Consider the following 26,114-nt stretch of genomic DNA (forward strand, 5'->3'; position numbering starts at 1 on the left):
TGTTGACAGTATTTAGTGCTGAACATAGGGCTCAATTTTCATTTTCCGAAATTGTTTTCAATTACCCTGTCCTACTGGAATATCTGAATTTCAGAACATTCCCTCTAACATGAGAACAAAGGTAAAAAGTTTTTTTCAAATCCAGAAGCACATTAGCTGAAAAGAAACTGAGGCACAAAAAGTGACTTAGTTTTATTTTCTGCTGTAATAAACGCTGAAGCATCCCACTCAAGCAGCAGGGAAACAAAGCAAGTGAATTTTTTTTTTTAATTTAAAGAGAGTCTGTTTTCTCTTTGTCTTTTGTTTTGTTTTGCTGCATCTCATGAGATGCAGAATCAAGAGAGACCAAAGACCAGTACGAGCAAAAACTTAAGACTCAAATAACAAAGTGGCAATTACTCTTAGTTTGAATTCCTTATGCCTTGCCGAGTAGGGGACACAAGGTTAGGCCTCAGCCCCTTTCCTCATCTTAGGAACGGTGGGATCCCAAGGCTCCGAATGTTCTGAATCACCAGGGAAAGCTCAAGGAGGAATGGGTTGATGGAAATTCGGATGAAAGCAAGATCTTCAGCAATCCATCTACTAAAAGCAGGGGGAAAGGAAAATCAGGTTAAAGGGGAAATTGTTCCTATAGGTCCAGGGTACCAGCCCCTCTCTTTACACCAAGCCCCTCAGTATCTCCATCATAACACTCTTAAGAGGGAGCTCAGACCACAGCACCTGCCACCTGCCACTCCCCAAAGCAAACTCTTCTAGAACTCACACAATCAGGTCACTGCCATTCACTGCATATTCCTTCTGAATCATTCCTTGGAGGCGTTGGGCATCTGGGACCATACCCCTGAGAGACAAGGATGCTTCCAGTGGTGATTGGAAAGGCACTCTGAGTGTGCTGGGAGAGACATGGTTAAGGCCCATCCATTACTGAATTTGCTGGTATCTCGAAGAGGCCTGTTTTTACCCCAGGATACCCATGTTCCTGACTACAACCTGAGACCACCCTGAGCTTCTTCCCTGACCCTACGGTCCCTCTTCCCGACCCTCCAGGCTCCTCAGGCCTTGACAACCCCCTTTCCGGCCAGGTTGTCCACTCCTGCTGCCCCAGATTGCCCACGTGCTCCCTTCTATCCCTTCCTCAGGCTGCCGGCATGTTTCCCACCACCACCCCACTGACCGTGCCCAGGGAGGCTCCATGAAAAGGATACAGCACCACTTTTCCATGTCTATGCCTTACAGCCATGGGTGCTACATCTCCGCCAGGTCCTGGGGCATGTGGTTCCCGCTCACCCCAGAGACGAACTCTAGCAGATTCCATCATCGCTCTTCTTCTGCCAGGCCCACCCCAGCCTTCTGGGGCCCGGTGACCATCCTCACCATCAGCACTGCCTGAACCATGCTGCCAAGGACGCGTTCTGGAGCTCTGCTGGTCATCTCGGCCCCTTGAATAGCTGGCACTAACAGCCGAGGTTCGCATGGCTACCGCCCGTCTCCCTCTGAAGCCAACACGAAGGGCGGAGAGACTGAGCCGCTCACCAAGTCCCTCCCACTCTGCGCAAGGACGCCAAAAGTGCCTCTGCGCAGACACGCCTCAGGGTGCTCTTCGTACCGGATTGGTTACCACCCAGCCTGCCCGGCCACCCACAGGCCTCTATGGAGACCCCATGGGGCTGGAGGGACTCAGCTACCTCACAAAGCCACACTCCTTTCAGGTAGCCCTGATGCACCTGCGCACACGGGCCCCTCCAGTGCTGGCCCAGCCCACGTGGAATGGACCCTGCCAAGTGTCCTCAGATACGCCACCGAGATACAAATGACAGCTTTCCGTCTCAAGGCCTAAAGCTAGTTCCACAATGCAACTTTGATTTCTCCAACATATGCCGCAGGGCAAGGGGCCAAGCCACACGATCCACCAGCGTCCCCTCTCTGCCCACTCCACATCTATACCTGTGCTCTTTGACCATAGTGATAGCTAGCCCTTCCTATGATCCATGTGCTGTTTCAGCTGCTTTCCGTGTGTTCATCCATCATGTCAGTTTTCAGACAGTATGGCCATGTTGGTGTCTTGTCTCCCATGATCCAGATCTCCTCCAAACAAATCACACACACCCACTCATTCAGCAACACCAGTGGCTCAAAGTCTTGTGCATTTTGGTTTCTGCATTTCTCAAAACTATGATGACCGTAGTGCTCCATCAGGCACTGGACTTAAGTTGGGTCTGAATGGTGAGATCTGTAAAGGATAATGATAATGACAATGACGAATAATGTGTGTGACACAGACAGTGACAGAATGATGAAGGAAAGAGAGTGTATGATAGAATGAGTTTCCAGAGAGTTTACCACTCTGACAGGTGAATGCTTTTGAGTGAGTGTGACAGAGTGAATGTGTGATTGGGACAGGAATTTAAAGGGACAGAATGTCATGGGAAGAGACTAAGATGCAGAAACCAAGACAGAGGGAGTGTGTGTCCGAGTGTCAGAGAGACATTCTAAGAGAGATAGGATGTGAGAGAGAATAAGTGTGACGGAAAAAGAATTATAGAGTGACACAGGAATATTAAAGAAAAAGAGTGTGTGATGGTACTCTGACTCAGTATGAGAAAGTAAATGTGAGAGACAATATCGGTGAAAGAAAATGGGTCTGTCACACATATCAGAGTGTGACAGGGAATGAACCTGACAGTGGGAGGCAGCAGCCTGGGCAAGTGGGTCAGTCCTCAGAGCCCATGTTTCCCCACAGGCGGCCATGCCCAGGTATCCATCTGGGGGAGGTCAGCAAATTGACTTTGCTTTGCTGCCTGAGAAGCACTGCTGTTAGAAAAGCTAGTGGATGTGATGAAATTCGAGCAGAACTTTGCAAATCCATAAAGGAGGATGCCATCAAGGATTTGCATTCACTATGTCAGAAAATCTGGAAGACTACAGGACTGGAAAAGGTCAATCCTCATCCCAATTGCTAAGAAGGGTAGTACCAAAGAATGTGCTAACCATCAAACAATTGCACTCATCTCCCGTGCTAGTAAGGTCATGCTTAAAATCTTGCATGCTAGGCTTCAGAAGCATTGTGCAAACCAAGAACTCCCAGATGTCCAAGCTGGGTTTAGAAAAGGGAGAGGAACTAGACATCAAATTGCCAACCAACATTCACTAGCTTGCCAGGGTCCAGCCCCGGTGGATCCAGGGAATTCGAAGGGGAGATGGTGTCGGCGAACAGGATAGGATAGCTTGATTAAGTGTTAATTAAAAATATAAAGAGTGGTTAAATAGGGATAGCTCAGCGAAGAAATTCAGTGAAGAAAAGAGCTGAATAACTTGGTTTACGTGGAAAACCAATAAAATTCCAAGACAAGGAATTTGTGCCACCTACGTAGGCCACAGGCGTCCTCCCATTCTCCTGAAGGAGAGGAGACACTAAGGCCTCCCTGGTCAGATCTTAGAAGCCCAGGCAAAATTAGTAGGCTTGGTGAGCCTCCATGCTCCAGATGGGAATTCAGCCAGAAGGTGAGAGAAAGAACGACATGGGGAAACCAAGCTTCAGTGAGCAAGGCCCACACTTTATTTTCCAAAGTAGTTTTTATACCTTAAGTTGTGCATAGAGGATAATGGGGGAAGGGGTAGAGTCAATCAGCAGTCCTTGATCCTTATCGAAGCCAGGCTTTCTTCCTGCAAACTTATCATATGCAAAAGTTTAGGTGATTTACATCATCTTCTGGCCAGGAGGCCTGTTAACATTTTATGACCCTTTCTTCAGAAAACTTATTTTTCTCTAAAGGTGATTATTCTAAAGTCAGGTGCCACCCTCTGAAAGCATTAGATAAAGTTGCATTCCTATAGGGCAAAAGAATTAACTCAAGGGTCCAAGGTTACAAACATTAAAGCTACTACTTACATTCCTATACACCAACTATATTAATCACTACACTCTCAGGGACACAGTAGGTAAGGGATATGGAAACTTAGCAGCAAACATTGGCCCAATAAATGAAAACCCTTCACCAATATAATTTCTAATCAACCCACTATACTATACTAATAATCTTCTAACTGCTCAAAGGAATCTGTATTTAGAAAGTTTAGAACATCTCGTGCCTCTCATGGTTGGGAGGCTGTGAACAATCACATGTGGCCAGAAGAGTTCAGGCAGGCTAGAGAACTTCCAAAGGAGTTTGTGAACTAAAACACTCTTGTCACACCCAGGAACTTTATTAACTGGAGCTCTAAGTTAACTCCTTCTCTGAGAGAGGTGGTGGGGGACAGCCCCCTGTAAAGTCAGAGGTGTAGGTGAGAGCACAAAGCAGTAAAGTAGGCAGACTCTGGTTTTGGGGGTAGATGCTCGAGAATTTCCAGGGGGACTCCTGAGGCTTGATCCCACCTTTGCGTATGCTGAGCCTCCTTCCTCATGACCTTTGCCACGGGCGGAGTTCCTCACACTGGCTCCCGGCACTGGCTTATATAGAAATCAAGGAAATTTCAGAAAATCATCTCACACTGTTTCCTCGACTAAGCTAGAGCCTTTGACTGTGTGGATCATGACAAACTGTGGAAAGCTCTTAGAGAGATGGAAATAGCAGACCATCCTACTTGTCTCCTGAGAATCCTGTGTGCAGGTCAAAAAGAAACAGAACCCCCTATGGAAAAACTGATTGGTCAAGATCGAGAAAGGAGGATGACAGGGCTGTCTTCTGTCACCCTATTTGTTTAATCTATATGCTGAGCACATCATGATAAATTCCAGGCTGAATGAGTTACTTGCCAGGATCAAGATAGCTGGGAGAAACATCAACAACCTCAGATACACAGATGATACCACTCTATGGCAGAAAGCAAAGAGGAACTAAAGAGCCTCTTGATGAGGGTGAAGGAGGAGTGTGAAAGAGCTGGCTTAAGACTAAATATTTAAAAAACTAAGACCATGACATCTGGCCCCATTACTGCATGGCAAATAGAAGGGGAAAAGGTGGAAGCAGTGACAGATTTTCCTCTTCTTGGACTTCAAACTCACCATGGATGGTGACTGCACCCATGAAATTACGAGACGATCGCTTCTTGGCAGGAAAGTTATGACAAAACAAGACAGGGTGTTGAAAAGCAGAGACATCACTCTGTGACAAACGTTCATAGTGTCAAGGCTATGGTCTTTCCATTGATCACATACGGTTGTGAGAGCTGGACCATAAAGAAGTCAGAGCACCAAAGAATCTGTGCCTTTGAACTATGGTGCTGGAGAGGACTCCTAAAAGTCCCTTGGACAGCAAGAAGGTCAAACCAGTCTATCTTAAGGGAAATCAACCCTGAATATTCACTGGAAGGACGGATGCTGAAACTGAAGCTCCATTATTTTGGTCATCTATGGGAACAGTTGACTCACTGGAAAATCCCTGATACTGGGAAAGTTTGAGGGCAGAAGGAGAAGAAGGCATCAGAGGATGAGATGGCTGGATGGCATCAGTGATGCAATGAACATGAACTTGGGCAAACTCCAGGAGATGGTGAGGGACAGGGAGAGGCCTGACATGCTGCAATCCATGGGGTCACAAAGAGTCACACAGGACTGGGCGACTGAACAACAACAAAAGCTGCCCAAGCCACATTCTTCTCAATCAGATTCATCAGTAATAAAGCTGATATTTAGCTTGAAAAACATGTCAACGGGAATGTGTAAAGGCTGCAGAGGCTAAGCTGCACCTGTTTGAAAGGAGTGGGAAAGGACAGGCAACAGGTGTGAGTGGATGGTGTCAGTGAACTCCTTGTAGAGGAAATGATTCAGGTGGTCCACTTTATAAAGCCACACACTTTCTTTTGGGCTTTTGAAAGACAGGTGGCGCTAGTGGTAAAGAATCTGCCTGCCAAAGCAAGAGACGCAACAAACACAGGTTCAATCCCTGGGTGGGGAAGGTCCCCTGGAGATGGAAATGGGAAGCCATTCCAGTATTCTTGCCTGGAAAATTCCATGGAGAGAGGAGCCTTGTGGGCTACAGTACATGGGTTTGCAAAGTTCAGTTCAGTTCAGTTCAGTCACTCAGTCATGTCTGACTCTTTGTGACCCCATGAATTGCAGCAGGCCAGGCTTCCCTGTCCATCACCAACTGCCAGAGTCTACCCAAACCCATGTCCATTGAGTCGGTGATGCCATCCAACCATCTCATCCTCTGTTGTCCCCTTCTCCTCCTGCCTGCAATCTTTCCCAGCATCAGGGTCTTTTCAAATGAGTCAGCTCTTCGAATCAGGTGGCCAAAGTATTGGAGTTTCAGCTTCAACATTAGTCCTTCCAACGAACACCCAGGACTGATTGCCTTTAGGATGGACTTGTTGGATCTCCTGGCAGTCCAAGGGATTTTCAAGAGTCTTCTTAAACACCACAGTTCAAAAGTATCAATTCTCCAGCACTTAGCTTTCTTTATAGTCCAACTCTCACATCCATACATGACTACTGGAAAAACCATAGCCTTGACTAGACGGACTTTGTTGACAAAGTAATGTCTCTGCTTTATAATATGCTGTCTAGGTTGGTCATAACTTTCCTTCCAAGGAGTAAGCGTCTTTTAATTTCATGGCTGCAATTACCATCTTCAATGATTTTGGAGCCCCCCAAAATAAAGTCAGCCACTGTTTCCCTTGTTTCCCCATCTATTTCCCATGAAGTTATGGGACCAGATGCCATCATCTTAGTTTTCTGAATGTTGAGCTTTAAGCCAACTTTTCCACTCTCCTCTTTCACTTTCATCAAGAGGCTCTTTAGTTCTTTTCCGCTTTCTGCCATGAGGGTGGGGTCATCTGCATATCTGAGGTTATTGATATTTCTCCTGGCAATCTTGATTCCAGCTTGTGCTTCCTCCAGACTGGGGAATATTAAATGGCTCTTAAAAGTACCGTGGATGGCACAGGCTTTACCATATCCACTATATGGCCCACTTTGGGGTCAATTCTGGGTGCCCTGTCTGGAAAGGGATGGTCTTCCTCCTTGTCCCCTTCTTCCAGCTGCCCCTTGCAGTGTCCCTCCCCTCCTTTGATTCATTTGTCTCCTTTTCAACCATAATGTGAGTTGATCAGCAAGGAGCTAATCCCTTAATAAGAAAATAGGCCTATTTCTCCCTTGAAGTAATAAAGAAGGGCCAAGTCCTCAGACCACATTAGTTAAGAAAGAAAATTATGATTCTTCAATTCAGTAATACTCGAGACTTTGCTATTGCAAGTGAAAAACAAGTGGAAAAAAAACAACCAAAAATATCTACATTAGTTTTTAAGCCAAAGGGAGAACTTCTAGGTCTGTGTAAGTATAAGATACAGAGGTAGTTTCTGTTTTCAGCCATGGCTGGATCCAGCATTTTGTTCCCTGAGATTTACCTTCTTGCTCCAACTCCCCCTCTGTCATTTGCCAGTCTGCATTCCCTACAGCCAGAACACTGTCACTGGTTGGATGATATCTCCATGGCTGGAAGAAAGAAGTGCTCCAATGGCAGACAAGTCCATCCCTGGAATCAGAGTTAAAGTCAACTCTATCCCAATCATACTGGCCTAGAGAAAAGGAAAGGGGCAATTTTCCAGAGTGACAGCATACCAGTACCAAGAGAAGGAAAATGGATACTGGGTTACAAAACCCATACATGTCCTCGACAGTGGTATAGACTTTTCATCAACTTCAAAATTATTTTCCAATGTTTTAAAGGAACAAGACTGAGAAAAATTATTTCTTTATCTAATAGAACGTGCATCCTCAGTCGCTCAGTTATGTTCGACTCTTTGCGACCCCATAGACTATAGACCTCCAGGCTCCTCTGTTCATGGAATTTTCCAGGAATGAATACTGGAGTCGGTTGCCATTTTGTTCTCCAAGGGATCTTCTGGACCCAGGGATTGAAAGTGCATCTCATGCATCTCCTGCATTAGCAGGCAGATTTTTTACCACTTTGCCACCTGGGAAGCCCATTAATCTAATAGAGAAAAGTAGTGTTTTTCCCAGTAAAGAAAATACTTATGTCAGGGACTTCCCTGGTGGCCCAGTGGCTAAGACGCCACACTCCCAATGCAGGAGGATGAGGTTCAGTTCCCGGTGAGCTAACTAGATCCCACACGCTGCAGTTATTAAATAAAAGCTTACATGCTGCAAATGAGACCCACACAAATTTAAAAAGTGTCACAAGTAATACCCACAGTCCCATGGTGGGAGCATACTGTTAAGAACAGGAATGTATCACGTCCTTACACAGATTCTCAACTTCTTCTGATTTCTTATTGTTTTGTTGTTTAGTCACTCGGTTGTGTTCTACTCTGCAACACTATGGATTGTAGCCCACCAGGATCCTCTGTCCGTGGGATTTCCCAGGCAAGAATACTGGATGGGTTGTCCTTTCCTACTCTAGGGGATCTTCCTGAATCATGGATGGAATCTGAGTCTCCTGCATTGGCACGTGGGTTCTTTACCACTGAGCCACCAAGGGATGGGCTTACTCCGGTTTACTGAATCTTTACTCAGTGAAGATGTGCATTTGCTGCTAAGTCACTTCAGTCGTGTCCAACTCTGTGCAACCCCATAGATAGCAGCCCACCAGGCTCTGCCGTCCCTGGGATTCTCCAGGCAAGAACACTGAAGTGGGCCGCCATTGCCTTCTCCATTGTGTGAAAGTGAAAAGTGAAAAGTGAAAGTGAAGTCGCTCAGTCGTGTCCGACTCGTAGCGACCCCATGGACTGTAGCCTACCAGGCTCCTCCATTCATGGGATTTTCTAGGCAAGAGTACTGAAGTAGCTTGCCATTGCCTTCTCCGGAAGATGTGCATTTACTTTCTTTCAATTTTAACACTGTGCCAGTGGTAAAGAATCCGCCTGCCAATGCAGAGGATGTGGGCTTGATCCCTAGGTCAGAAAGATCCCTTGGAGGAAGAAATGGCAACCCACTCGAGTATTCTTACCTGGAAAATTCCATGGACAGAGGAGCCTGGCAGGCTATAATCCATGGGTTACAGAGAGTCGAACACAACTGAGTGACTGAGCACACCTTATCTGCAGATAACCTGATCATACATGTAGAAAATACAGTGTAATTCACAGAACTACTGAAACTATCAGCAAATCTGGTGAGGTTGCAGGAAACACTAGACATTTTAGGGCGCTAACTCCTTCCTCAAAGACCTAACTAACTGTCCCTAACCTTTTCTACATTGCTCTAAAACAAGGTCAGTAGGCCATAAAGTTACAGATCTAGTGTTTCCGAGTTGTTTGATCTTCTGCAAGCTAAACTTTTTACTTTGGGAAGAATCACACCTACTGATAACAGGTGTTGGGCAAACTAGAATTCTGGTGGGAGGGCACACTTTTGAGTAGCAGCCACCTACTGTAGACCAATAGCCTTAAAAATAAGTAGAAATGTGAATTTTTAAGTCCATACTTCTACCCTTTGGAATCTATCTTGAGGAAATTACCAGTCAGGCAAAGACTTATACAGAAGATTTCTGCTGAATCATTAATAGGGAAAAATGGAAACATATTAAATGCTTAACACTTACATTATAGTACTTCTTTTATGCATCCAAGTACATGTTTTTGAAGAAATTTTAGAAAGAAAAAAATGCTTATATGTTAAATAAAAATAATTTGAGGAAAAACTAATCCTGAACATGCAACAATTACATTATTGTTATATATGAAGTGACAGTCTCTCAGTTGTGTCTGACACTGTGACCCCATGAACTATACAATCCATAGAATTCTCCAGTCCAGAGTCCTGGAGTGCATAGCCTTTCCCTAATCAGGGGATCTTCCCAACCCAGGGATTGAACACAGGTCTCCCGCATTGCAAGCGGATTCTTTACCAGCTGAGCCATATAAATGCCACTATAAAACTAAGAAAATATTTCAAAATATGGGCAGCAGTTAATGCTGAATAATAAGACATAATACATTTTATTTTTTTCAATTTCTTAAATTGTCTTCAATTACACTGTACTACTAGACTATCTGAAGCCCAGAACCTTCCCTTGAAACCAAGGAGAAAGGCAAGAAACTGTGGAGGCGCAGTATTTGAAAATATATTCAGACACAGAATGATAGTTCAGCTTTATTTTATGCTACAAGAAATATTGAAACACCCTCCTCCTCCAGCCAGAGGAAAACAACAGGGCCAAGAGTGCCCAAAGGCCAATATAAGCAAATAGTTAGGCCCCCATAATAAATCAGCAACCAGCGTAGGAATCAATGCCCTGGGGAAGGATGCACTGCCTAGGGTAATCTTAGGCGCTCTTTCTTGGCCTAGGATTAGGGATAACCAGGGTCACAAAGTACCCTGTAATTGGTTGGTTGATCCCAACCAACAGGAAAAGCTGCTTGAGACAGGAGATGATAGAAATTCGGAGGTGGCCACCGTTTTTAGCAGTCAGCCAGCTAAAAGGGAGGGAAAAAGAAAATAAAATTAAATGTGGAAACTGTTCCTCTAATTCTCTCTGCCCCCTCAGCTGGTGACAGGCTAACTGCATATATCTACATCCTTAGACTTCACCTTTGGGGGGGTCTCCAATTGACTGTCAGAATGACCCCAGACACCTGCCACCCACCCAGGCCCCTTTGCAAACTAACATTGCTAGGATGCTGCCATTCACTGTGAGCTCCTTCCCTACTGCCCTGCGGTAGGGCTGGACATGTGGGCTCAGGGACTGGCAGGCCATCTCTGCTTCCATGGGTGACGGGAAGAGCACTATGATGGAGCTGGTGGCAGAGAGGTTAAGGGACCATCTCACACCAACCTTGCCTGTGCCTCAGGCCTACTCTTCACTTGGAGGCCTGTTTCCTTCTGGCCGTTCTCACTTGTCTCCATCCCCACCCCAAGTCTGCTCCCTGCCCTTCCAGTCCGTCAGGCCATCTGCCCCTTCCATCTCTCCCTGCCGCCACTGACCTATAGCCCTGAGGCCAGACCCCCCCAGCCGTCTTCTTGGTCTCCCTCCCCACAGCCTTTCCTATCCCCAGGCTGACTGCTTTCTCTCCATTCCAATGTCTACAGTAGGCCCATTCCTCCCCGGTCCAATCCCTCGCCTCTCTTCAAATAGGATACAAATTGAAAAGGTGGCTTCTTGGTCTTCTGGCCATGGGCGGCACATGGCCACCAAGTCCCAATGCAGCATGTCCACCAGGTCATGGCCTGACGTGTCCTCCTGGGCCCGGGGTGGCGTACCACCAGGCCCTGGCGCCACATGTCCACCTGGTCCTGGGACAGTGTTGCCACCCAGCCCTGGTGGGGGCTGGCCAAGGCATGGCATGTCCACCAGGCCCTGCCAAGGCCTGTCTGCCCAAGCCTGGCAAGGCATCTCCGCCAGGTCCTGGAGTGTGAGGTACATGTGCCGGCTCTGGGGCTCCAGCCGTGCCTGCACCTGCCTCTCCCATGCCTCCGAGGCCCTGGTGCCCTTCAAGGCCATTTGGGTCACCAGCTCCATCCAGACCTCCTTGGTCTTCAGCACCTCCTGCCACGCCACCTTCGTAGGCACCTGGTCTGCGGCCTCCAGAACCACTCACGCTGCAGTTCAGCACACCAAGGCCAGCCGGACTGTCTGAGGGGCTGAGGCACCCAAAGGAAACCATGCCCCTGGGCGGGTGACGTCACTATGGGCGCCGAGAACGCCTGCGCACTCAGGCCCTGACGCCAGTCCCAGGATGTCCCTCTTAGGTGGTTATGAGCACGTCAGTGTTTCCTGCCAAACGTGGAAACACCAAGTGAGCCCCTTCCCCTTAGACCTCTGCTGCCATGTTCATATGTGACCCTCCTGCTGACTTCAGCTTCTGGAAGGGAGTTAAGCACCAGGACCAGGCCTGGGGGATCCCATTGGTCTTCCACACATAGCGCAAGTCTGCATCCTTGTCTGTGCATGTGGGCATGTGCAGGTGCATGCACGTGGGGGTGCGAGACCAGGGATGTGGAGTGGGCTGTTCCTGCCCACCTGGGGAGGGAAGCAGGGACTACTGTTGGGCCCACTGCGGAAGGCATGGGGCAGGGCCGCCTGGGGGTCCAGGCACACAGACTGCAGGGACTCCAGGCTGTGGGCGTGCCCTGGGCTCCTTAGAAGCACTGGATGAGCCAGCTAGACTCAAGGGCAGAGAGAAGGGCCGTGTTGCCCTGGACACCCGCAGTCTCTTGCTCTCTGCTGGCACAACTCTCATGGCCTTTCCCTCCCCAGGAACAGTGTCTTGAGGCTGTCTGGAGGGGTGGAGGTGCCAGGGGACCTCAACTGGGAGGTGACCTTGTATCTGATAGCCTGCTGGTCTACTTCTGTCTACAACGGGGGGTCAACAGGCAAGATACAGCCGGGGGAGACCACTGGGCTGGGGTAGCACTGCCTGGGTGTGGGGTGCATCTGCCAGACCACTGGTGCCACGGGAGGTGACTGCATCAGGGATTATACTTCAATCCGGCCCCTGAGCCCCACCCCCTGGCCGGAGAGTCCTCTCAGCCCTCCAAATCCAAGGCCAGCAGCCTTCCCCCACCCCTACCCCCACTGGAGGGGAAGAGGCACCAGCAGTGGCTGACCATTTCCTGTGTGTGGGGCATCCCTGTCCCACCTTCCTACCCTCCCAGTTTCTGTTGATTCTGGCTCCCAGTCAGTTTTAGGGTGTGCAAAGACCTGGTCTACTGCCTGTGTCTGTGCCCTGCTCTGTGGCCAAGAGGACCCCAGTGGGGAGCCTGGACATGTCAATGTATGGCAAAAACCACTATGATATTGTAATTAGCCTCCAATTTAAAAGATAAATTAATTTAAACAAAAGAAGTAAACATTTAGGTCAGTATTTCTAATTCTTGGAATATATTAATACTTTAAGGAAATAACTATTAATGGAAAGATTTATAAATTCCACTAAATCATTAACCATAGTAATGTAAAAAGTGGAAACAAATGCTCCATAATTACATTATTATTATTATTTTTTTAATTTAAAGACCCAATCTTAATTTTTTGGCCACGCCACATGACATGTGGGATCTTAGTTCTGCTGCCAGGGATTGAACCTGCAGCTCCTACACTGGAAGTGCAAGTCTTATCCACTGGGCTGCCTGGGAAGTCCCAATAATTACATTATAATGCATCTTATATCTATTCAATAACACATTTCTTTTCTTTTTTTTTTTAAATCCATCCTCTGACAAAGGCTTTACTGACAATTTTCCACACAGTTAGTCAAAAAATAAAAAAATACAGAACACAGCAGTCAGTATTTCATACACTAGAAGCCGACATGACAGGAGTCCCTTATCATGGTAAAAAAAAACCACAAAAAACAAAAAACAAAAAAAACACAAAAAACAAAAAACAAACAAAAACCAACCCAAACCTAAGAACTTAGTTTTTGGTGGGGAGATAGGACTTTGGTCCCCTACCAAATGAAATGGAGTAACCCAGCAGAGAATTCAAATCAAGGGTGTAGGATGGGCCGGGGGTGCAGGGCAGCAGTGGTCAGATTTTAAAATAATTGCTTTAGTGACAAACAGGCTGGAAAAGCCAGGCTTGGGCTAGGCTGTGTCTCTTACTATAACTATCACCATGTGTTCCTCCTCTAGCTTGCCCAATGTCCTCAGCGCTGACTGGAGGTACTGCTGTGAGAAGTCACAGGGCGGGAAGGCATAGAGCATGCCTGTGCTGTCTCTGCCCTTGGATCCACCCACTGGCAGGCTGATCACCCCTGCAGCCTGCTTCTGTTTCAAGTAGGAGACCAGGTTCCTGAGAAGCCGCCTCTGTAGGCCAGGCTCCACCGTAGGCATCCCCTCAGAGCCAGGCCCACTGGGGGTCGCCTGGGTGGCCAGGAGCACTGCGTAGCCATTGGGGCTCCCCTGCTTGATGCGTCGTGGGACCTCATCGAGCTTGGGTTGGTCCAGGCGAAGGCGCTGGGCAATCTTCAGCTGGGTCAGCTTACTCCCAGAAGTATGGTCTTTGAGGAGACTGCTGATCACGCCCTGGTCCCCCTCTAGGATGTGCATAGATGTCGGGAAGCAGCTGTTTTTCAACACCAGAAGTCTGTTCCAACCCAGCTGCAGCGTCTGGGCATACTCTGAAAGATTCTTGAGCTTTTTGGTCTCGTGTTTTGGCTCTTTCAGAGGCTTGGGCTCGGCCTCAGTCCGATGATTGCGCTCGCTCTCTCGGGTCTTCTTCCCGTGGGAAGAGTCGGGAGCCTTGTGGTGGTGGTGGTGGCTCTGCTCCTCCGCCCCGTGTCGGCTGCTGTTGAGGGAGTTGCTGCCGGACTCCTTGGTCCCTTCACTGGAATGGTTTTCCTTGCGGCTACGCTCCAGGGTGCGGTCAGAGCCTCGGTCCGCAGGCTGCCCACCACCCTTGGTCCTGCTCCGTTCCTCGTAAGGGGAGTGGGTGGCCCTTCCGCGATCACTGGAGAGGCTCCGGCGCTTCCGCCTGTCCTCCCAGGCCTTGGGCAGGCCCCGGTCCCCATCTCCTCCCCAGCGCTCACCACTCCGGCTGCGCACTGAGTGGCTGTAGCCCTCGAGGCTGTTTCCGCGGAGGTGTGGAGGGGTCCTGTCCCGCACCCGCAGGTCGGCATCCAGGTTCCGGTGCCGGGTATACCCGTCGGGGAGTAGCTCATAGTGCACAGGGAGGGGGGAGGGCTGGTACTGCTGGGGATACCGAGTCTCCTCTGCTTTGGCAAAATCCACGCACAGCCTGCGGTCCGGACCCCCCAAGGGAAAGCCCCTCATTTTAGCACAGGCGGCCTGGGCTGCGTCCAAGCTCTCGTACTGGATGTAGGCAAAGCTATCTCCCTTGACATGATCAATGGTCTGAATGCTCCCCAAACGGTCCAACTCCTGGGCCAGAGCCGCCAGTGAGGTGTTAGGTCCCAAGCCACCCACCCAGAGACGCGTAGTGGGGTTGGCCTTGCCGTACCCTGTCTTAATGGGATTGTGGCCTATCACCTGACCCGACATGCCCACCTTGGCCCGATGGGCCATGTCTAGGTTCTGGAACTTGAGGAAGGCATACGCACCGCCCTGCCCACGGGCGGGTCTCTTGATGACCACCTCCTCAATGATGCCGTACTTCTCGAAAGCCTGTCACAGCTCCACCTCCGACATGCTGTGGTCCCAATTCCCAATGAAGAGGTTGCGCGTGGCCCGCTGGTCGTCCTCGGGCATCAGGTCCTCCTCGCACACGGCCGGGTAGCCGTAGGGTGGCCCGTGGTCGTTGTACAGCCCGTAGTAGTCCATGCCCCGCTCCCGGGACAAAGGCTGCAGCAGCGTGGCGGGCGCGGGGCTCCCGCAGCGGAGGGGCGGCAACCGGGGACAGCGAATGCTGCTTGTACTGGTAGCCGCCGTGCAGCGGGAGGTAGCCGAGCGGGTCGGCGGGCACTGGCGGGCCCGGGGGCGGAGTGGAGGCGGCGGCGCTGCTGCTGCTGCTTGGCCTACTGCTCCCGCCGCCGCCGCCGCCGCCTCGCAGGTACACGGGCTCCACCTTGAGCGGACGGTCGTAGAGCAGTAGCTGGCGGGCCAGGGCGTGCTGGCGGGCCTCACGTGAGTCCTGCGGGTGCCGGAAGTTCACGTAGGCCACGCGGCCCAGCTCAGGCGTGTGCTACAGGCGCAGGCTGATCTCGCCGAAGCTCTTGAACTGGTGGAAGAGCCGATCTTCGAGGTGCTCGGCAGGCAGAGCGGGGCTCAGGCTGCTAATGAGCAGCGTCTTGTACTCGGGTGCAGCCGCTGAGGAGCCGGGACCCGTGGGCTAAGCCCCGGGCGGCGGCGGAGGTGGCGGTAGTGGAGATGCGCGGGACGACGCGCCCGAAGCGCCTGGGTCCCCTGAGGCCTTGCCGCCGCGTCCCCCGCCGCCGGCGCCCGAGCCCGATGAGCGGCCGCTGCTCGCACGGTGATTCGCGTCCCCGGCGCCTCGGCCGTCGCGATGCCCACCGCAGCTGCCCCCGCTACCGCGAGGTTTGTCGCGAGCCCGCGTTGGAACGGGGTGCTTGGCGCCGCCCGAGGCCTTGTGCGCCGCCCGCCCCCTCCGCCCGCCTCCGCCTCCCGTTCGCGCTCCCGCGGCTGTTTGGCTGACGATGACGAGCCGCGCTCGCTCGGGCTGGAGTCTCACTCGCTCTGCCTCTTCATGGCGCCGGCGCGGCTGGCGGGTGGGCGGCCCGCAGGCCCCTCGCAGCGGCGGCGGCGGCGGCGGCCGAGGAGGCGGCGCCCCGGACGCCGCCATCTTGGACAATAACACATTTCTTAAGAGATTTAAGAAAGTGGAAAAGCTAGTATATTAAATGAAAAAAGTTCAGGAAAAAATTTAAACTTGATAAGTTCTACATCACATGCTGTTATACGTTTAATGTGCAAGTACAACCAGAAAATATTCTTAAATGTTGACAGTATTTAGTGCTGAACATCGGGCTTGGTTTTCATTGTCCGAAATTGTTTTCAATTCCCTTGTAACTGAATTCAAATATCTGAATTTCAGAACCTTCCCTCTAACACGAGAACAAAGATAAAAAGTGTTTTTAAAATCCAGAAGCGCATTAGCTGAAAGGAAACTAGGGCACAAAAAGTGACTTAGTTTTCTTTTCTGCTGTAATAAACACTGAAGCATCCCACTTCTCAAGCAGCAGGGAAACAAAGCAAGTGAACTGAAAGAGACCAAAGGCCAGTACAGGCTAAAACTTACACTCAAATAACAAAGTGGCAATGACTCTTAGGTTGAATTCCCTATGCCCTGCCGACTAGGGGACACAAGGTTAGGCCTCAGCCCCTTTCCTCAGCTTCGGCTTTGGCGAGGTGGGTGCCCAAGGCGCCGAATGTTCCGAATCACCACGGAAAGCTGATCGAGGAACTGGTTCACGGACAGTCGGATGAAAGCCAGGTCGTCAGCAGTCCATCTACTAAAAGCAGGGAAAAGAAAATCAGGTCAAAGGGAAGATTGCTCCTGTAGGTCCAGGGTACCAGCCCCCCTCCTTATACCAAGCCCCTCAGTGTCTCCATCACAGCATGCTCAAGAGGGAGCTCAGACCACAGCACCTGCCACCCCCCACTCCCCAAGGCAAACTCGTCTGGAACTGACACAAGCAGGTCACTGCCATTCACTGCAAATTCCTTCCGAATCAATCCTTGGTGGCGTTGGACATCTGGGAGCAGAGATCTGCGAGCCATGTCTGCCTCCAGGGGTGACTGGAAAGGCACTCTGAGTGTGCTGAGAGAGACACGGTTAAGGCACCATCCATTACAGAATTTGCTGCTATCTCGGGCTTCCTCACACCTCAGAGGCCCATTTTTACCCCAGAATGCCCATGCTCCCGACCACAACCTGAGACTACCCTCAGGTGCCTCCGTAACCCTTGGGTCCATCTTCCCCACCCTCCAGGCTCCTCAGGCCTTGACAACCTCCTTTCCCTCCAGGCTGCCCAGTCCCGCTGCCCCGGATAGCCCCCGTGCTCCCTTCTATCCCTTCCTCAGGCTGCCGGCATGTTTCCCACCACCATACCACTGACCGTGCCCAGGGAGGCTCCATGAAAAGGATACAGCACCACCTCTCCACGTCTAGGTCTTACAGCCAAGGGTGCTACATCTCCAGCAGATCCTACGTCACCTGGTGCCCGCTCACCCCGGGGACGCACTACAGCAGCTTCCAACACCGCTCTTCCTCTGCCAGGCCCACCCCGGCCTTCTGGGGCTCGGCGAACAGCCTCACCGTCAGCACTGCCTGAACCACTCTGGCAAGCAGGTATTCTGGAGCTCTGCTGGTCATCTCGGCCCTCTGCACCACCGGCGCCACCACCCGACGCCTGCATGGCTGCCGCGCGTCTCCCTCAGACCGCAAATAAGGGGCGGAGAGACCGGGCCCCTCACGAAGTCCCTCCCCTTCTGCGCAAGGACGTGAAAATTGCGCCTGCGCACACACCCCATCCACCCACGGGCTGCTATGGAGACCCCGTGACGCTGGGGGGACTCAGCTCCCTCACAATGCCACGTTCCTTTCAGGTGCCCCCTTATGCGCCTGCGCACACGGGCCCCTCCAGTGCTGGCTCAGATGGCGTGGAATGGACCTCGCCAAGTGTCCACAGAGACGCCACTGAGACACAAATGCCGACTTTCGTCTCAAGGCCTAAAGCTAGTTCCACAAGGCAACTTTGATTTCTCCAACGTATACTGCAGAAGGGTCTCACTGGAGTAAGGTGGGAGTCGAGGGCAAGGGGCCAAGCCACACGACCCACCAGTGTCCCGTCTCTGCCCACTCCACATCATACCTGTGCTCTTTGACCATAGTGATCTCTAGCACTTACTGTGGTTCATGCGTTAGTTCAGGCGCTTTCATGTGTTAGTCCATCACGTCAGTTTTCATACAGTATTGCCATGGCCCAGGCCTCTTTTGTGGCTCAGCTGGTAAAGAATCCACCCGCAATGCGGGAGACCTCGCTTCGATCTCTGGGTTGGGAAGATCCTCTCGAGAAGGGAAAGGCTACCCACTCCAGTATTCTGGCCTAGAGAATTCCATGGACTGTGTAGTCCATGGGGTTGCAAAGAGTCAGACGTGACTGAGTGACTTACACTTCACTTCGTAAAATGGGAAAATACTCCAAAATTGATACTGAAAGGCAGTACACTACTGTCTTGTTCTCCCACTTCTTACATTGTCTTCACTAATGTTACTGCTTGAATATCTGGATCTCAGAACCTCCCCTTCAACCAGAAGACAAATACAGTATTAGGAAGTGCAGAAGCTAAAACTAAAGTCAGAGACAGCACAGTATCTCAGTTTTATTTTCTGCAGTTAACAATCACCAAACTATGTGGACCTTGAGCCTCCCAAGCAGAAGCACAGGCACAAGATGAAGCCCGATCCATCTACTGCAGAAATCAGTGCCCTCGGGAAGGACACTTGAGGCTAGGGCACATATGCTAGATTTAACCCTGACTTTCATGCAGAGGCTTAGTAAAAAAAAAAGGGGGGGGCACATAGTGCTGCCAGGTATGCATCACCAGGGAAATCTTCTGCAGACAGAGGGCAATGGACGTCTGGAGCATGACATGGTCTTCAGCACTCAATTGGCTAAAAGGGAGGGAAAATGAAATTCAGGCTCCTGATGAGAAGGAGGAAGAGAAGCATGTCCTTCCTCCATCCCCACACACTGACAAGCCCAGGGCACCACACTTCTCCTTTAGGCTTAACCCTCCATTATGGCTCCTCCTGGGCCGAGACTGGCCCTGGCCACTGCCCACCACCCTCTCCCCAGCCCGGCCCCGGCCCCCTTTAGAACTGACAGAACCAACAGGCAGCCATTAACATTGAGCTCCTTCTGAACTGGCGCTCACAGTTGAGTACTTTGAGACAGTAAGTTGCGGGCGATTTTTGTCTGAGTGAGCGATGTGAAAGGTACGGTGAGCCTGCTGGTGGAGATATGGTTAAGGCACCATCCACATTTCTCATTTTGCTTGTCCGTCAGGCTCCCTGCTCATGGTGACCCACTGTCTCCCACAAGGCTGCCACCGGACACCTTGGATAGCACCGTCCCGACCCTCTGGATCCCTTCAGGTTGCTTTTCTTTACCACCATCCCCTGGCAGCCAGACCAACTCTAACCCATACCCTCCAGCCCCTCAGAGTACCCTCCTCCTACACTTTAGGCCCTGCCACCTGCAATCCCCCAAACCAACCCTAGCCCACACCCTGACCCTTGTGACTGAGGCTCCTGGAATAGGACACAACTGAAGGAGTCAGTCACTCAGAACTCCGGCTCCAGGTGCAGTGTCTCTTCCACACCCTGGTGCGTGGAGTGACCCCAGGATCTGCAGAATGTCACCAGCTGTGCCTCATGACTTTCCTGCAGCACTGGGGTCTCTGGGATCACCCAGGTTGCCGGGGTTGCCAGGGACTGTAGGACTGACGGAGTCACCAGGGCCAGCTGGGTTGCCAGGGCCATCGCCACCACCATCACCACTGGGCACACTTTGGCTGACATATGCTAAGGCACCTGCATCTTCATCGGCTGCCCTCGTGGCTCCTCCACCATGTGCCCCTCTCCCCCTCCCTGTGTGTCGGGAAAGACTGAACCCTCCCTATAGAACCCAGCCCTGTAGTGCGACCTGCAACTCAGCATCTGCATAGCGCCTGCACAAACACACCCTAGTCCTGCCTCACGATTGGTTCCCACCAACCATTGGCTCCCACAGTGGCTGCAGGCTCTCGGGCAATAGGCGCTCTCTGCAGAAGCTTTACCCGTTTGCACAGTGTGTCGCAGCAATGAGCCTGCACAGACACACTCACGTGGTCTGGTCCCTCTAAGTCAGCCCTGCCTCAGGCCCGGAAACCTGGTAAATGGCTTAGCCAGGAGGCCTCTGGGTGGCGCTCCACCCTTTAGTGTGTCTGCAGCTCCTCAGTGCGCTTGCTCAAACAGACCCTACCCCTCTCCTCAGGGCACGTGCCTGTTTACAGTCCAAGCCTGCAAACCCCAAGTGAGCCCCAGTCGCTGTGCACCTCCAAGACTGCACTGCTGCCAACCTGGCCATGCTCACAGGTGAGCATCCTGCTGAGCGCAGGTCCTTGTCATCAACTTCTGGAGGGGAGTTGGGCATCCCTGGGTCAGACGTGGTCTGTCCTTCTGGTGTCCCGCACATAGCTCACGTGTGTGTGCATGTGTGTGCACATGTGTCCATGTGCGTGTGGGCAGGTGCATGCACATGGGCATCTGATGTGTGTGTCTGTGTCTGTGTGTGCCCGAGAGAGAGAGTGCCTGTGCACAGGTGCTAGTCCATGTGCGTGTATGTGTGTGTGAGAAAATGGGTGTTCAGATGTGCATGCACATAGGTGTGTGCATGTGTGTTTGTGGAGGTGCTTGCAAATGGGCATTCACATGTGTGTGTGTGAGAGAGAGCATGTGGTCAGGTGCATGCACATGGATATTGGCATCTGTGTGTGCTTGTGTTCATGTGTGTGGCCTTCGCATGCTGGTGCATGGGGACCCGGTCCTGGAGTCTAGAGAATAGGAATGTGGAGTGTGTTGTGCTTGCCTGCCTGGGGAGGGAAGCTGGGACTGCTGTTGAACTCACTGGGGACGGCAATGGGACAGGGCCACCTGGGGCTCCAGGCACACAGACTACAGGGACTCCAGGCTGGGAACTTACAACAGGCCCCCCAGAAGCACCGGCTGGACCAGCTGCACTCAAGGGCTGCGGGAAAGGCAATGTCCCCCATCACACTCCCAGTCCCTTGGCCTCTTCTGGCACAAAACTCATGGGCTTTCCCTCTCCAGGATCAAAGTCTTGTGGCTCTCCGGAGGGCTGGAGGTGCTGGGGCCCTCAACTGGGAGGTGATCCTGTGTCTGCTGGCCTGCTGGGTGTTGGTCTACTTCTGGTCTGGAAGGGGGTCAAATCAACCCACAGTATAGCCAGGGTTGATGACGGGGCTGGGGCAACACTCCATGGGAGGTGGAACCACTGGTTCCACGGGAAGTGACTAGATCAGGGCCACTGCCCGAGGAGGGGACAGGTACTTCAATCAGGCTGCTTGATCCCCACCCTCTGGCTGGATAGGCCTCTCCACGGCCCTCTGAATCCAAGGCCAGCAGCCTTCCCCGACCCCCAGTGAAGGGATTATATTTTCCTCCATTATCATGTTAGCTGCAGGACTTTTTTGGTTTACCTTGATCAGATTAAGAAAATCTGTTTGTAGTCCTAGTTTTCTGACAGTTTTTATCATAGTGGTTGTTGAATATTGTCAAATGCTTTTATGGCACCTATGGACATGATCATATAGTTTTTCTCCTGTGTTTTCTTAATATGATGAATAACACTGGTTGATGATCTTTTAATGCATAACCAATCTTTCATTCTTGAAATAGATCTCATTTGGTCATAATGCTTTATATATTGCTGGATTAAATTTTCTAACATTTCATTTTTTGTGCTTAACTTAATGAAGAATATTGGTCTATGGTTTTCTTTTCTTGCAGTCTTCATCTGGTTCTGGTATTTTGTAAAGCTGACCTCATAAAATGATTTGAGAAGTGTTTCCCGTCCTCTACTTTCTGAAAGAATTTGTATGGGATTGGTGATATTTCTCCTTTACATATTTCATAACATTCACTAGTTAAGTCACATGGGCCTGGAGTTTTCTGTTCCATATCTTTGATAGATTTATTCCATATCTTTGATAGATTTTTTTCCATATCTTTGATAGATTTAGGGATATTTAGAGTTTTCACTTTCTTCTTGAATTAGTTTTGAGAATTTGTGTCATTCAAGGAATTTCTTAATTTCATCTAAATTGGCAAAATTTTTTTCTTGCTTTTCTTTTTTTTAAAATTTATTTTAATTGGAGGCTAATTACTTTACAACATTGTAGTGCTTTTTGCCATACATTGACATGAATCAGCCATGGGTGTACATGTGTCCCCCATCCTGAATCCCCCTCCCACTTCCCTCCCCATCCCATCTTTCAGGGTCATCCCAGTGCACTGGCCCTGAGTGCCCTGTTTCATGCATCGAACCTGGACTGGCGATCTATTTCACATGTGGTAATATACATGTTTCAATGCTATTCTCTCAAATCATTCCACCCTCGCCTTCTCCCACAGAGTCCAAAAGTCTGTTCTTTATCTCTGGGTCTCTTTTGCTGTCTCACATATAGGGTCATCATTCCCATCTTTATAAATTCCATGTATATGCATTAATAGACTGTATTGGTGTTTTTCTTTCTGGCTTACTTCACTCTGTATAATAGGCTCCAGCTTCATCCACCTCATTCAAACTGATTCAAATGCATTCATTTTAATAGCTGAGTCATATTCCATTGTGTATATGTACCACAGCTTTCTTATCCATTCATCTGCCGACTGATATCCAGGTTGCTTGCATGTCCTAGCTATTATAAACAGTGCTGCGATGAACATTGGGGTACACATGTCTCTTTCAATTCTGGTTTCCTCAAATGTGTATGCCCAGCAGTGGGATTGCTGGGTCATATGGCAGTTCTATTTCCAGTTTTTTTAAGGAATCTCCACACCATTCTACATAGTGGCTGTATTAGTTTGTATTCCCACCAACAGTGTAGGAGGGTTCCCTTTTCTCTGCACCTTCTACAGCATTTACTGTCTGAAGCTTTTTTGATAGCAGCCATTCTGACTGGCATGAGATGGTACCTCATTGTGGTTTTGATTTGTATTTCTCTGATAATGAGTGATGTTGAGCATCTTTACATGTGTTTGCTAGCCATCTCTATATCTTCTTTGGAAAAATGTCTGTTTAGTTCTTTGGCCCATTTTTTATTGGGTCACTTATTCTTCTGGGATTGAGCTGCATGAGCTGTTTGTATATTTTTGAGATTAATTCTTTGTCAGTTGCTTTGTTTGCTATTATTTTTCCCATTCTGAAGGCTGTCTTTTCACCTTGCTTATAGTTTCCTTCGTTGTGCAAAAGCTTTTAAGTTTACTTAGGTCCCATTTGTTTATTTTTGCTTTCATTTCTATTGCTCTTGGGAGTGGGTCATAAAGGATCCTGCTGTGATTTATTTCAGACAGTGTTTTGCCTGTCTTCCTCTAGGAGTTTTATAGTTTCTGGTCTTACGTTTAGATCTTTAATCCATTTTGAGTTTATTTTTGTGTATAGTGTTAGAAAGTGTTCTAGTTTCATTCTTTTGTAAGTGGTTGACAGGTTTCCCAGCACCACTTGTTAAAGAGATTGTCTTTTCTCCATTGTGTATTCTTGCTTCCTTTGTCAAAGACAAGGTGTCCATAGGTGTGTGGGTTTATCTATGGGCTTTCTATTTTGTTCCATTGATCTATATTTCTGTCTTTGTGCCAGTACCATACTGTCTTGATGACTGTGGCTTTGTAGTATAGTCTGAAGTCAGGCAGGTTGATTCCTCCAGTTCCATTTTTCTTTCTCAAGATTCCTTTGGCTATTCGAGGTTTTTTTTGGAATTTCCATACAAATTGTGAAATTATTTGTTATAGTTCTCTGAAAAATACCTTTGGTAGCTTTTTAGAGATTACGTTGAATCTATAGATTGCTTTCGGTACTATATCATTTTCACTCTATTGTCTCTTCTGATCCACGAACATGGTATCTTTCTCCATCTATTTGTGTCCTCTTTGATTACTTTCATCAGTGTTTTATGGTTTTCTATATATAGGTCTTTTGTTTCTTTAGGTAGATTTATTCATAAGTCTTTTATTGTTTTCATTGCAATGGTGAATGGAATTGTTTCCTTAATTTCTCTTTCTGTTTTCTCATTATAAGTGTAGAAGAATGTAAGTGATTTCTGTGTGTCATTTTAATATCCTGCAACTTTACTATATTCATTGATTAGCTCTAGTAATTTTCTGGTGGAGTCTTTAGGGTTCTTTATGTAGAGGATCATGTCATCTGCAAACAGTGAGAGTTTTCCTTCTTCTTTTCCAATCTGGATTCCTTTTATTTCTTTTTCTTCTCTGATTGCTGTGGCCAAAACTTCCAAAACTATGTTGAATAGTAGTGTTGAGAGTGGGCACCCTTGTCTTGTTCTTGACTTTAGGGGAAATGATTTCAATTTTTCACCATTGAGGATAATGTTTGCTGTGGGTTTGTCATATATAGCTTTTATTATGTTGAGGTATGTTCCTTCTAGTCTTGCTTTCTGGAGGGTTTTTACCATAAATGGATGCTGAATTTTGTCAGAGGCTTTCTCTGCATCTATTGAGATAATCATATGGTTTTTATGTTTCAATTTGTTAATCTGGTGTATTACATTGATTGATTTGCGGATATTAAAAAATCCTTGCATCCTGGATAAAGCCCACTCGGTCATGATGTATGATCTTTTTAATATGTTGCTGGATTCTGTTTGCTAGAATTTTGTTAAGGATTTTTGAATCTATGTTCATCAGTGATATTGGCCTGTAGTTTTCTTTTTTGGTGGCATCTTTGTGAGGTTTTGGTATTAGGGTGATGGTGGCCTCATAGAATGAGTTTGGAAGTTTACCTTCCTCTGCAATTTTCTGAAAGAGTTTGAATAGGATAGGTGTTAGTTTTTTAAACTTTTGGTAGAATTCAGCTGTGGAGCCGTCTGGACCTGGGCTTTTGTTTGCTGGAAGATTTGTGATTACAGTTTCAATTTCTGTGCTTGTGATGGGTCTATTAATATTTTCTATTTCTTCCTGGTTCAGTTTGGAAAGTTGTACTTTTCTAAGAATTTGTCCATTTCTTCCAAGTTGTCCATTTTATTTGCATATAGTTTCTGATAGTAGTCTCTTATGATCCTTTGTATTTCTGTGTTGTGATCTCTCCATTTTCATTTCTAATTTTGTTGTTTTGATTCTTCTCCCTTTGTTTCTTGATGAGTCTGGCCTTGGTTTCTCAATTTTATCTATCTTCTCAAATAACCAGCTTTTGGTTTTGTTTATTTTTGCTATGGTCTCTTTTGCATTTATTTCTGCCCTAATTTTAAAGACTTATTTCCTTCTACTAACCCTGGGTTCATAATTTATTCCTTTTCAAGTTGCTTTAGGTGTAGAGTTTGGTTATTTATTTGACTTTTTTCTTGTTTCTTTAAGTAAGCCTGTATTGCTATGAACCTTCCCATTAGTACTGCCCCTACAGTGTCCCATAGGCTTTGGGTTGTTGTGTTTTCATTTGCATTCGTTTCTATGCATATTTAGATTTCTTTTTTGATTTTCTCTGTGATTTGCTGGTTATTCAGCAGTGTGTTGTTCAGCCTCCATATGTTGGGATTTTTAATAGTTTTTTGCCTGTAATTGACATCTAATCTTACTGCATTGTGGTCAGAAAAGATGCTTGGAATGATTTCAATTTTTTTGAATTTACCAAGCCTAGATTTATGGCCCAGGATGTGATCTATCCTGGAGAAGGTTCCGTGTGTGCTTGAGAAAAAGGTGAAATTCATTGTTTTGGGGTGAAATGTCCTGTAGATATCAATTAGGTCTAACTGGTCTGTTGTATCATTGAAAGTTTGTGTTTCCTTGTTAGTTTTCTGCTTAGTTGAAAAAAGTACAACTTTCCAAAACTAGGAAACAATTCCATTCACCATTGCAATGAAAAGAATAAAATACTTAGATATATCTACCTAAAGAAACAAAAGACTTATAGTCCTTTGTAGTTTTCTATAGAAAAGTATAAAACACTGGTGAAAGAAATCAAAGAGGACAAAAATAGATGGATAAATATACCGTGTTCATGGA

The 26,114-nt window shown here is 48.4% G+C and overlaps 1 protein-coding gene and 1 pseudogene across 1 annotated transcript; both read right to left on the reverse strand.

The window, feature by feature from the left end:
• Positions 1 to 13,483: 13,483 nt before the first annotated feature.
• LOC129639554 (putative RNA-binding protein 15B) lies at positions 13,484 to 16,063 on the reverse strand (annotated as a pseudogene).
• A 201-nt stretch (positions 16,064 to 16,264) lies between these two features.
• On the reverse strand, positions 16,265 to 17,816 carry LOC129639561 (EKC/KEOPS complex subunit LAGE3-like). The gene is made up of 3 exons (XM_055564703.1): positions 17,465 to 17,816; positions 17,007 to 17,135; positions 16,265 to 16,827 (listed from the first exon to the last, which is right to left on the reverse strand). Exons 1-3 carry the CDS (start codon positions 17,731 to 17,733, stop codon positions 16,704 to 16,706), a joined length of 522 nt encoding a protein of 173 aa, XP_055420678.1. The 5' UTR covers positions 17,734 to 17,816; the 3' UTR covers positions 16,265 to 16,703.
• Between the last annotated feature and the right edge of the window lie 8,298 nt (positions 17,817 to 26,114).

This window comes from Bubalus kerabau, chromosome X (assembly GCF_029407905.1).
Source record: "Bubalus kerabau isolate K-KA32 ecotype Philippines breed swamp buffalo chromosome X, PCC_UOA_SB_1v2, whole genome shotgun sequence".
NCBI classification, from domain to species: Eukaryota; Metazoa; Chordata; class Mammalia; order Artiodactyla; family Bovidae; genus Bubalus; species Bubalus kerabau.

What these genes read in the sequence shown, in the direction of transcription:
- LOC129639561 (XM_055564703.1), bottom strand. Translation starts at nt 17,733, where the DNA reads ATGCAGGCGTCGGGTGGTGGCGCCGGTGGTGCAGAGGGCCGAGATGAC. An exon ending in AGACGTGGAGAGGTGGTGCT is followed by an intron (nt 17,136 to 17,464) that starts GTATCCTTTTCA and finishes TGTCTCTCTCAG; the next exon opens with CACACTCAGAGTGCCTTTCC. An exon ending in AATGGCAGTGACCTGCTTGT is followed by an intron (nt 16,828 to 17,006) that starts GTCAGTTCCAGA and finishes CCCTGCTTTTAG; the next exon opens with TAGATGGACTGCTGACGACC.